This window comes from Phoxinus phoxinus (assembly GCF_949152265.1).
Source record: "Phoxinus phoxinus genome assembly, chromosome: 9".
Lineage (NCBI taxonomy): Eukaryota > Metazoa > Chordata > Actinopteri > Cypriniformes > Leuciscidae > Phoxinus > Phoxinus phoxinus.
Window position 1 is genome coordinate 37,639,827 of NC_136884.1, and position 13,553 is coordinate 37,653,379.

The window sequence follows — 13,553 nt, forward strand, 5'->3', positions numbered from 1 at the left end:
GGGGGTGTACGGGACACCATCACACCCGCGGATCCGAGTCCACATTCACCCGAGCGGGATATTCCATCTCTTCATACAGACAGAGAGAGGAGGGGTGTACGGGACACCATCACACCCGCGGATCCGAGTCCACATTCACCAGCGCGGGATATTCCATCTCTTCATACAGACAGAGAGAGGAGGGGGTGTATGGGACACCATCACACCCGCGGATCCGAGTCCACATTCACCAGCGGGATATTCCATCTCTTCATACAGACAGAGAGAGGAGGGGGTGTACGGGACACCATCACACCCGCGGATCCGAGTCAACATTCACCAGCGGGATATTCCATCTCTTCATACAGACAGAGAGAGGAGGGGGTGTACGGGACACCATCACACCCGCGGATCCGAGTCCACATTCACCAGCGCGGGATATTCCATCTCTTCATACAGACCGAGAGAGGAGGGGGTGTACGGGACACCATCACACCCGCGGATCCGAGTCCACATTCACCCGCGCGGGATATTCCATATCTTCATACAGACCGAGAGAGGAGGGGGTGTACGGGACACCATCACACCCGCGGATCCGAGTCCACATTCACCAGCGCGGGATATTCCATCTCTTCATACAGACAGAGAGAGGAGGGGGTGTACGGGACACCATCACACCCGCGGATCCGAGTCCACATTCACCAGCGCAGGATATTCCATCTCTTCATACAGACAGAGAGAGGAGGGGGTGTACGGGACACCATCACACCCGCGGATCCGAGTCCACATTCACCCGCGCGGGATATTCCATCTCTTCATACAGACCGAGAGAGGAGGGGGTGTACGGGACACCATCACACCCGCGGATCCGAGTCCACATTCACCAGCGCAGGATATTCCATCTCTTCATACAGACAGAGAGAGGAGGGGGTGTACGGGACACCATCACACCCGCGGATCCGAGTCCACATTCACCCGCGCGGGATATTCCATCTCTTCATACAGACAGAGAGAGGAGGGGGTGTACGTGACACCATCACACCCGCGGATCCGAGTCCACATTCACCAGCGCGGGATATTCCATCTCTTCATACAGACAGAGAGAGGAGGGGGTGTACGGGACACCATCACACCCGCGGATCCGAGTCCACATTCACCAGCGCGGGATATTCCATCTCTTCATACAGACCGAGAGAGGAGGGGGTGTACGGGACACCATCACACCCGCGGATCCGAGTCCACATTCACCAGCGGGATATTCCATCTCTTCATACAGACAGAGAGAGGAGGGGGTGTACGGGACACCATCACACCCGCGGATCCGAGTCCACATTCACCAGCGCGGGATATTCCATCTCTTCATACAGACAGAGAGAGGAGGGGGTGTACGGGACACCATCACACCCGCGGATCCGAGTCCACATTCACCAGCGGGATATTCCATCTCTTCATACAGACCGAGAGAGGAGGGGGTGTACGGGACACCATCACACCCGCGGATCCGAGTCCACATTCACCAGCGGGATATTCCATCTCTTCATACAGACAGAGAGAGGAGGGGGTGTACGGGACACCATCACACCCGCGGATCCGAGTCCACATTCACCAGCGGGATATTCCATCTCTTCATACAGACAGAGAGAGGAGGGGGTGTACGGGACACCATCACACCCGCGGATCCGAGTCCACATTCACCAGCGCGGGATATTCCATCTCTTCATACAGACCGAGAGAGGAGGGGGTGTACGGGACACCATCACACCCGCGGATCCGAGTCCACATTCACCAGCGCGGGATATTCCATCTCTTCATACAGACAGAGAGAGGAGGGGGTGTACGGGACACCATCACACCCGCGGATCCGAGTCAACATTCACCAGCGCGGGATATTCCATCTCTTCATACAGACAGAGAGAGGAGGGGGTGTACGGGACACCATCACACCCGCGGATCCGAGTCCACATTCACCAGCGCGGGATATTCCATCTCTTCATACAGACAGAGAGAGGAGGGGGTGTACGGGACACCATCACACCCACGGATCCGAGTCCACATTCACCAGCGCGGGATATTCCATCTCTTCATACAGACAGAGAGAGGAGGGGGTGTACGGGACACCATCACACCCGCGGATCCGAGTCAACATTCACCAGCGCGGGATATTCCATCTCTTCATACAGACAGAGAGAGGAGGGGGTGTACGGGACACCATCACACCCGCGGATCCGAGTCCACATTCACCAGCGGGATATTCCATCTCTTCATACAGACAGAGAGAGGAGGGGGTGTACGGGACACCATCACACCCGCGGATCCGAGTCAACATTCACCAGCGCGGGATATTCCATCTCTTCATACAGACAGAGAGAGGAGGGGGTGTACGGGACACCATCACACCCGCGGATCCGAGTCCACATTCACCAGCGGGATATTCCATCTCTTCATACAGACAGAGAGAGGAGGGGGTGTACGGGACACCATCACACCCACGGATCCGAGTCCACATTCACCAGCGGGATATTCCATCTCTTCATACAGACAGAGAGAGGAGGGGGTGTACGGGACACCATCACACCCGCGGATCCGAGTCCACATTCACCAGCGCGGGATATTCCATCTCTTCATACAGACGGAGAGAGGAGGGGGTGTACGGGACACCATCACACCCACGGATCCGAGTCCACATTCACCAGCGCGGGATATTCCATCTCTTCATACAGACAGAGAGAGGAGGGGGTGTACGGGACACCATCACACCCACGGATCCGAGTCCACATTCACCAGCGCGGGATATTCCATCTCTTCATACAGACAGAGAGAGGAGGGGGTGTACGGGACACCATCACACCCACGGATCCGAGTCCACATTCACCAGCGCGGGATATTCCATCTCTTCATACAGACAGAGAGAGGAGGGGGTGTACGGGACACCATCACACCCACGGATCCGAGTCCACATTCACCAGCGCGGGATATTCCATCTCTTCATACAGACAGAGAGAGGAGGGGGTGTACGGGACACCATCACACCCGCGGATCCGAGTCCACATTCACCAGCGGGATATTCCATCTCTTCATACAGACAGAGAGAGGAGGGGGTGTACGGGACACCATCACACCCACGGATCCGAGTCCACATTCACCAGCGGGATATTCCATCTCTTCATACAGACAGAGAGAGGAGGGGGTGTACGGGACACCATCACACCCGCGGATCCGAGTCCACATTCACCAGCGCGGGATATTCCATCTCTTCATACAGACGGAGAGAGGAGGGGGTGTACGGGACACCATCACACCCACGGATCCGAGTCCACATTCACCAGCGCGGGATATTCCATCTCTTCATACAGACAGAGAGAGGAGGGGGTGTACGGGACACCATCACACCCACGGATCCGAGTCCACATTCACCCGCGCGGGATATTCCATCTCTTCATACAGACAGAGAGAGGAGGGGGTGTACAGGACACCATCACACCCACGGATCCGAGTCCACATTCACCAGCGCGGGATATTCCATCTCTTCATACAGACAGAGAGAGGAGGGGGTGTACGGGACACCATCACACCCACGGATCCGAGTCCACATTCACCAGCGCGGGATATTCCATCTCTTCATACAGACAGAGAGAGGAGGGGTGTACGGGACACCATCACACCCGCGGATCCGAGTCCACATTCACCAGCGGGATATTCCATCTCTTCATACAGACCGAGAGAGGAGGGGGTGTACGGGACACCATCACACCCACGGATCCGAGTCCACATTCACCAGCGCGGGATATTCCATCTCTTCATACAGACAGAGAGAGGAGGGGGTGTACGGGACACCATCACACCCGCGGATCCGAGTCAACATTCACCAGCGGGATATTCCATCTCTTCATACAGACCGAGAGAGGAGGGGGTGTACGGGACACCATCACACCCGCGGATCCGAGTCCACATTCACCAGCGCGGGATATTCCATCTCTTCATACAGACAGAGAGAGGAGGGGGTGTACGGGACACCATCACACCCGCGGATCCGAGTCAACATTCACCAGCGCGGGATATTCCATCTCTTCATACAGACAGAGAGAGGAGGGGGTGTACGGGACACCATCACACCCACGGATCCGAGTCCACATTCACCAGCGCGGGATATTCCATCTCTTCATACAGACAGAGAGAGGAGGGGGTGTACGGGACACCATCACACCCACGGATCCGAGTCCACATTCACCAGCGCGGGATATTCCATCTCTTCATACAGACAGAGAGAGGAGGGGGTGTACGGGACACCATCACACCCACGGATCCGAGTCCAGCCGATTCACTGCTGCTCTTGTCTTCAGTAGACCTGACACACACTTCTCCACTACATTCACCCGCGCGGGATATTCCATATCTCCTCATAGAGACACACACACTAAGGGCCATGTTTTACGCATCCGAGCGCCTGGTCTAAAGCGCACTTAGAGTGTCCGAATCCACTTTGCTAGTTTAACGACGGGGAAAATGGTCGGCGGTCCCGGCGCACGGTCTAAAAGGGTTGTCCCTATTCTCTTAATGAGTAATGGGTGTGTTTCGGGCGTAACGTGCAAAAAAACAATCAGGCTCATCTCCCATTCCCTTTGCACTCGTGCCATAGTGGATTCACTATTTACATGAGGAAATGTGCAAGCGGAGAGACTGGATGTGTCTCCAGAGCACACGGATCTGCTCGTGCGCGAGATTAAAGTGCGCTAGCAGACCAGCTACAGGACAAGCCGGACTCACCACATCTTTGTGTACACAATAATAAGCTTTTACATTGTAATGCTTTTATTGTATTTGTTTGGCATGTGTGTGTGCTGCTGCTCGTCCCTGTGTGTGTAATGAGCAGAGTGCACTTTGGGTGGCGGTACAAACCTCGTTCTCAGACCAGCAGCCCGTGGGCGCAAACGCATTTCGTCCCCTTGGAATTATAAGGTTCTATCTGACATTTTTGTCAAAATTGAGTTATTTGCATATTCTTATTCTGTGACAACCTATTTACATTATGTGATGTTGTTTTTTAAGTTGTGAACATTTTGGAACTTTTTATTTAGAAAATAAAAAGGTTCTTTCTACACAGTCGAATGGAATGCAAAAACTTTAAAGCTCAATATCTCAAAACCTGTCAGAATGCAGATAGAACCTATAAATCCAAGATGGCGATTTGCTATGTAAACAGCGTGGTGTAGGACGTGAACATGGAAACTGCGTTGGGCTGAAACCAGCAAAACACACTGATCTGATGTGTGTGTGCGTCTCAGATGTGTGTGTGTCTCTGATGTGTGTCTGATGTGTGTGTGTGTATCTGATGTGTGTGTGTGTCTCTGATGTGTGTGTGTGTGTCTCTGATGTGTGTGTGTGTGTGTGTCTGATGTGTGTGTGTGTGTCTCTGATGTGTGTGTGTGTCTCTGATGTGTGTGTGTGTGTCTCTGATGTGTGTGTGTGTGTGTCTCTGATGTGTGTGTGTGTCTCTGATGTGTGTGTGTCTCTGATGTGTGTGTACCTTGCGGGCGATGGGCTCCTGTCCCTCCGTCAGGTCGTACCAGCTCACCAGGCGGCTCCAGCCGTCGGCCGGCAGCAGGATGTAGTCCAGCTCATCGATCAGGTGCTCCCTGATGTCCAGCGCGTCCCCATCTGCAGACGAGACAGAGCAGAAGCACTTTAGAGACCCCTGTGACCTCTGACCCCTGTGACCTCTGACACCTGACCCCTGTGACCTCTGACCCCTGACCCCTGTGACCTCTGACCCCTGATGCCCAGCGCGTCCCCATCTGCAGACGGGACAGAGCAGAAGCACTTTAGAGACCCCTGTGACCTCTGACACCTGACCCCTGTGACCTCTGACACCTGACCCCTGTGACCTCTGATGCGGTACGAGGCTTTCGGTTCGGTACGCATTACAATCCGAATGATTCATTGGACCATTTTTTCTGCCGGTGCAAAATTCTGCAGTCGCGACCACAGCGATCAACAGGCAGACATAATGAGAGCGGAACGCAACCGCGCTGCCCATGAGTGCTTCACGGACCGCCATCAGTGTGGACCAATGACAGCGCAGCGCGAGCCGATCCCGATCAAGAGACGCCGTTCACACACAGCGCTGCAGATCCAGTGAGAAACATTCAGATTTCTCCATTATTAATTATCATTATGAGCCGTAGATGTTCATCAGACCAGACAGCGCTGATGTGGAAGCCAGCAGGAACCCTGTGCCGTGAACTACACAGGCTTCAGCCCACAGGTCATCACTCTCAGCATGATTAACTGCAGCACTCACTGTCACCAGCAGTAGCCCAACGCTAGCGGTGCCGCACGTCTTTCCCAGCACTTCTGAACTACAGTATCATATTACGCTATTAATGATTCTTAATGTGAAGACCAAGACATTACTCGTTCATCCTTCAAAGATTGTCCCCTTTTATAAAACTAAAAGTTTAATGACGTAGGAAAACTCGCACTTATTGTAAAAAAAAAAAGATATTAAATTACCACCGTAACTAGGGATGCTCATAACGACCGTTTAACCGTTAACCGAAAGTAAACACTGTGACCGATTAATACTATCAGTTAAACGGTTTAAAAGTTAATCATATTTGTATTTATTTATTATTTGTATGTTTTTTGTTTGTTTTTTGCTGCTGCTGCTGCATGGCTAAACAATAAAACTAGTATTACGGCCTCCTATAAGATGCTATATAGCCTATGTGTGTTAACTCACGCGCACTAGGGCTGGGCGATATGGCCAACATTATAACATGATATACTTCTTAATGTCAGTCGATATAATTCCGATATCGATACGAACAATATAAAAGCCTCAGGAAAAACTGCCAAGAACGCCCACAATTAATGTCTGTACCTACAAACTTCTGAAAAATTAATTTGCCAAGTCTCTGAAACCTCCTATTAAACTATTTCTTTATTTGATAGGGACAGTGCACATTAATGAACATCTGCACTGACACAACAGAAACAGACGCAAACACGCCGGATGACAGCCACTGCCAGGGCTAACTCACATCCGCAGTCCCTGGACAAACACACACATTATAACATACACAATACCAGAAGTGAACTAAATACAGGCAAGTACACAAAAACAAAAGAAGAGTCACTTAATGGTCACAAGACTTTTGGATTTAAATGTAGGAGATGTGGGGCATTCCCTGACAGTGACGGTTCATAACTCACAGGCCTTCACAGACTGAGCTTCTGTCCAGAGCCTGTGCTTCTGAAAGGCACCTCACGTATCACACACACTCAAGCTACAGCATATTATAGCAATACAGATGGTACAAAATACTTAATGTTCATATTTTATTTGTATTTAGCCTTCATACAAGAAATGTGAAATCCCTGTCAAATAAACAGTTAATAACTCTACTTATTAATATCTTTAGCTTTAAGCTATAGGCTAGTAGGTTGATAATATTATTCTTCTAGACTGAAGAAAGTGCTTGAGCGTGGATGAAGAACATGAGAAGTGAGGCTGAGGGGCATTGAGTGTTGCTGCTCTCCTCTGGACTGATCAATCTGAGCTCGGGGTTTACATGAACTAAACACGTGATCGGGTCGATGTGCACGGCGGTTATGTCACAAGGTTCACATCAGAACTCCATTCCCGACTCCGTGTGTGTGTGTGTGTGTGTGTGTGTGTGTGTGTGTGTGTGTGTGTGTGTGTGTGTGTGTGTGTGTGTGTGTCCGCCACAGCGGTCAGGAGAGTTAGTAGATTACCGCTGGAGGATGTGAGCTTGAGAAGCGGAGTGGACTGACGCCTTTACGCGGCTAAAACAACATTCCTCCTGATGTTCATTCATGTTTATTTGATGCTATAGATGAACTAGAAGAAGAGGTGATCGGTTCACGAGCGGCTTTAACTGAGCGATCTGACACACACATTAAAGAGCAGCAAAACGCTATTTAATGTTCAGATTTCTTAACAAAATTGGCAAATGTGAAAGTTGAGACTTAGTTTAATATCTAAAGTAAGCTGGTGTGTCCTGTCTGTCAGTGTGTGTCGGTGTCTCTCTGCTCCGCGTGTGTTTTCAGTACGTGAGATCATGGTGTGTGTGAGAGAGGCGTGGCTTGTTGGACATAGCAACAGTAACTAAGGGGCGGGTCTTTGCGAACGGTCATTTTGGAGACAATGAACATATAACCGTTGTGCCGTGCTGCTTATATTTATCACGCAGTAAAAATGAAAGCGTACACGTAGCCCATGCCTGCAATGTATATCGCAGTATCGGAAATGAGAACTGTGTGGGACCATCTCGACAGAAAGGGCGACGAAGTTACTAGCAGAATATGCTTTGCGGTATTAAAGTACAGCAGCAGTCCAAGCACAACGCAACATCACGTGCGAAGCAGACACCCACGAGCAAACGAGAGGCGCTTCCCGAAGCTGGCCACGGCACCGCTGTATCCCGGGACAGCTGTGCGCCGGAGCGGGTCTAGCGGCCCCAGCTGACCCCACATCAGGCGGTCATGTGACCTCTTCACTGAGAACTACACACGCTGTATCCCGGGACAGCTGTGCGCCGGAGCGGGTCTAGCGGCCCCAGCTGACCCCACATCAGGCGGTCATGTGACCTCTTCACTGAGAACTACACACGCTGTATCCCGGGACAGCTGTGCGCCGGAGCGGGTCTAGCGACCCCAGCTGACCCCACATCAGGCAGTCATGTGACCTCTTCACAGCTGACCCACATCAGGCAGTCATGTGACCTCTTCACAGCTGACCCCACATCAGGCAGTCATGTGACCTCTTCACTGAGAACTACACACGCTGTATCCCGGGACAGCTGTGCGCCGGAGCGGGTCTAGCGGCCCCAGCTGACCCCACATCAGGCAGTCATGTGACCTCTTCACAGCTGACCCACATCAGGCAGTCATGTGACCTCTTCACAGCTGACCCACATCAGGCAGTCATGTGACCTCTTCACTGAGAACTACACACGCTGTATCCCGGGACAGCTGTGCGCCGGAGCGGGTCTAGCGGCCCCAGCTGACCCCACATCAGGCAGTCATGTGACCTCTTCACTGAGAACTACACACGCTGTATCCCGGGACAGCTGTGCGCCGGAGCGGGTCTAGCGGCCCCAGCTGACCCCACATCAGGCAGTCATGTGACCTCTTCACAGCTGACCCACATCAGGCAGTCATGTGACCTCTTCACAGCTGACCCACATCAGGCAGTCATGTGACCTCTTCACTGAGAACTACACACGCTGTATCCCGGGACAGCTGTGCGCCGGAGCGGGTCTAGCGGCCCCAGCTGACCCCACATCAGGCAGTCATGTGACCTCTTCACAGCTGACCCCACATCAGGCAGTCATGTGACCTCTTCACTGAGAACTACACACGCTGTGTCCCGGGACAGCTGTGCGCCGGAGCGGGTCTAGCGGCCCCAGCTGACCCACATCAGGCAGTCATGTGACCTCTTCACAGCTGACCCCACATCAGGCAGTCATGTGACCTCTTCACTGAGAACTACACACGCTGTGTCCCGGGACAGCTGTGCGCCGGAGCGGGTCTAGCGGCCCCAGCTGACCCCACATCAGGCAGTCATGTGACCTCTTCACAGCTGACCCACATCAGGCAGTCATGTGACCTCTTCACTGAGGCAGGCCTGCTGCTTTCAGTTGACCAAAAGCCGTAGTCTGACGGAGATACAATTGCCGGTTTTTCAAAGCTTCAAACAAATTCAGTGTTTTCTTCTTGTCATCTTAATTTGTTAATTATTTAAGTAAAAAAAAATATATAGTGTAGGCCTATTTTATGATTTTTATTTATATAATTGTATTCTGTTTGTCTCTGTTGTGACTGTCAGAGATGCTGCAGGTGCACATGTGATGTGAGGACCCGTTCTGTGGCCTATGCTGCTGTTCGCTGACACACAGTCTCCTGTGTCTCTAACGGCTCACAGACACTCGTCAGGGGTTTACCGGTTAATCCTCGGATAACGAGCGGCGGTTGTCAGTCGGGACGATTAACTTAATTGTAACCACTCCCAAATATGTATTTTTTAAACGTTTTGCATTTGAGGTATTATTTGGCCATCATGCCATCACTGGAGCCAGACTCACACTAACACTGAAGTAAGACAAGCCTAAACCTGTGTGTATAGCTCACTCACACTAACACTGAAGTAAGACAGGCCTAAACCTGTGTGTGTAGCTCACTCACACTAACACTGAAGTAAGACAGGCCTAAACCTGTGTGTGTAGCTCAGGGCTGGACACGAGTCATCACATCCAAAATGAAAGTTTGTGTTTACATCATAAATGTGTGTGTGTAGTGTACTGTGTATAATTATTTTGTATATATAAATGCACACACTTGCATGTATATATTTAAGAAAATAAATTATATAAAATATAAATTATATATAAATCTATATACAGTATATACATGCAAATATTTCTACAAGCATTTGTGTATTTATATATATATAAAATAATTATACACAGTACATTTATTATGTGTCGTGTCGCACTATATATATAGATTGTATTGTATTGTATTGTATTGTCTTGTTTTTTTATTTTGGACCGGTGAGTCTGTAATAAAGTTTAATAATAATAATAATAATATGTAAACACAAACTTTTATTTTGGATTGGATGAATCGTTTCCAGCCCTATTATAACGTCTACAGTATCACCTCTTCATCAGGTGTTGTTGTTTGATATGCTGCTCAGAAGATAAAGCTCCATCACTGTTCACAGTACACAAAAGATCATACTTTATGATGTTAGTTTTAATTAGGGCTGAACGATACATCGAATTTTCATCGTCATCGCGATATGAACTCCCGCGATGAACACATCGCTACAGACAGCCTGACACGATGAATAATGCCTGGTTCAGATTACACGTTTTTGACTCCTAAAATCTTGTCATGTCGTGGACAAGAAACATGTCAGACTACAGACTACACGTTGCTTTCCGACCAGTCATCGCGTGCCGTCACACACACACATTCACTCGCAAACATTCACTCGCACGCACAGACACACAAACACACACACTCACTGTCCCTCGCTCACTCACTCGCTCACTCACTCACTCGCGCACACACACACACACTGGCGCACACACACACTCACTGTTGCACTCACTCACGTCTCGCCTCGCTCACATATTCAACCCGTCGTGGAGGACCGTTAAAGAATGAAACATGCGATAGTCTTTCTGTCGTGAAGCATCGCAGACGCGACGTAGGTTGTCGCCCACTATGACACACTATACGAGATGAAACGATCGAATCTTGCGTCCCGACGCCCGTTGTCGTTATTACGAATCTCCACGACACCCATACGTCAAACGGATCGTGCCAAAATCGCGCTAAAATCGTGTATTCTGAACCAGGCAGGTAATAAACGTTTGACCTATCACGCAAATAACCTATTAAAGCACTAAGACATGGGAACAGTATAGTTAACAATCACATTTATCGCAAGTCATATCGTCATCGCAATATTAAACAATGTTATCGCACATCGCAGCTTTTCCTCATATCGTGCAGCCCTAGTTTTAATACATATAATAAAATCAAAGAAATTTATCTGGTATTTCTTTCTTTTTACTGTATCGGAAACGTACCGAACTGTGACGCCACAGTGTCGTATCGAACCGAACCGTGAATTTTGTGAACCGTTACACCCCATACAGTGACCTGTGACCCCTGTGACAGTGACCTGTGACCCCTGACCCGTTACACCCCATACGGTGACCTGTGACCCCTGTGACAGTGTAAGACTGGATAAACTGGTTGGAGAGATAGACTGGTCTATGAAACAAAGGACCTTGCTGGAAATTGACATCTGACCTCCCCCATACAGTCTCACTCCCTCTCACACCTAAAGACTCACACAAGAATATATATGTGGTTTAATGTGAATGATTATTATGTTTAGTATCATTTAAAATGTCTCAGAGTGAGTGGTACAAATGTCTCATTTCCAACTAGATTAAACAAAAAGAAATCAGGTTTTGAGAAGTTTAGAGAAACTGACACACAAAGGAAGGTTGTCTCTGGCAAATGGTCTCCTACCCCCAAAAGGTGTCAACTCTGAATGTAAATTCCCATTGTTAACATATGAAAGAGGTTTTGGCTATTTAATGGAATGCAGCAGGAGAATCTGGGCTTTTCTGTATCTAGACTGGCCCGTGATGGCTGGGAGTGACCGAAACTTCCAGCCTCATGTTTTTGCATCAGGTTGGGTTCGCATCTCTTTTATTTTTATTCATGTTTTATATTGATTATCTTTGAATTGATTATACAATTGACCTGATACCTGATTTAATAAATTGTTATATTTGATTATTCAAACTGATTTTGACCTTGTTCATTTAATAGTCTAAAAGTAATAATCAAGCATTGGCTCACTTTTAGTGATGCATAGATATTATCAAAACCTTTCATTTATGGAGTCAGATGAAATAACGAGTAAATACATATGAGAAATGTATTGCATTTAACCCAAATTACTTTGAGATGCTGGAAAGACGGAACGCGCAAGAAACCTTCCCTGTGCTATTGGAAACCCCCATTGGACCAATTTAGCGCGGCTTTTACAACAGTGACCTGTGACCCCTGTGACAGTGACCTGTGTCCCCTGACCCGTTACACCATAGACATGTATAAAGGCTAGATGGCTCAAGGCGGAGTCAGCTGTGTCGTCACTTTGGCGGCCATCTTAGGTCAGGAGACTGCGCTGCTGCTCCCTGCTGCTGTGGACGGAAGGTGAGTGACAAATGCTCGTAACTTGCTGAATTCTTGACGGATTTACAAACGGTTTGGTTTATTACAAACCTTATTAACGTGGCTATGATTTGTGCTGATGCCGAGGTTTAAATTGTAGCTTCACGTTTTGAGAAACGCTTAACATTGCAGCGTAGCTGTGTGTTTCATGGCATCCCTGACGTTTATGACACACCAAGCTGTTTGAAAATCGGTTGAAAATTGAGCAAAATATAGTTATTTCAGCACTACATGCACAATAGACTTTAATGTTATAACTGGACGAGCGGTCCTGTCCTAAGATGGCCGCCGTGTGACGTCGTCGGGTCCCATTGGCTCTCAGTTAAATAGCCTAAATCATAAAGTTATGAAACTAAACTTTGCCCTCAACCAAAACGATTTGCCGGGGAACAAATTAAAGATTAATAAGATCAAATATCGCCCGTTAGATATAGCCTACACAAGACGAATATTATCTCATGTTTAACCACTAGACTAGAGACATCAGCCAGCGGCAAACATCAGAAGGACTAGCCGAGGTAAGGCTGTTCTAGGCGGGGTACATGAGCGCTGAGCGGCCGGTGATCGCCTGGATCTCACAACTCCGAAAACGTCAGATCAAAATTTAAAATAGGCGCTATCTGTATAAATAAACAACATATTTGCGCTTTAAACAACTACATTGTCGACTGAAAAACTATAACAACTACATTTCGTGACACAATAACGGTAGTATTTTTCACAACTCCGAAAACGTCAGATCAAAATTTAAAATAGGCGCTATCTGTATAAAAAAACAACATATTTGC

General features: G+C 48.9%; 1 protein-coding gene across 8 annotated transcripts in view; it reads right to left on the reverse strand.

The window, feature by feature from the left end:
- Nucleotides 1-13,553, reverse strand: part of usp15 (ubiquitin specific peptidase 15) — a 67,841-nt gene that overhangs the window by 51,326 nt on the left and 2,962 nt on the right. For all 8 annotated transcript variants that reach the window (XR_013798926.1, XR_013798927.1, XR_013798928.1 and 5 more), the window contains exon 3: nucleotides 5,504-5,634. Coding sequence is in view for 5 of the 8 variants with exons in the window: in XM_079623147.1 (XP_079479273.1) it covers nucleotides 5,504-5,634 (131 nt within the window). In the remaining 3 variants the exon portion in view is untranslated. The remainder of the gene's footprint in view (nucleotides 1-5,503; nucleotides 5,635-13,553) is intronic.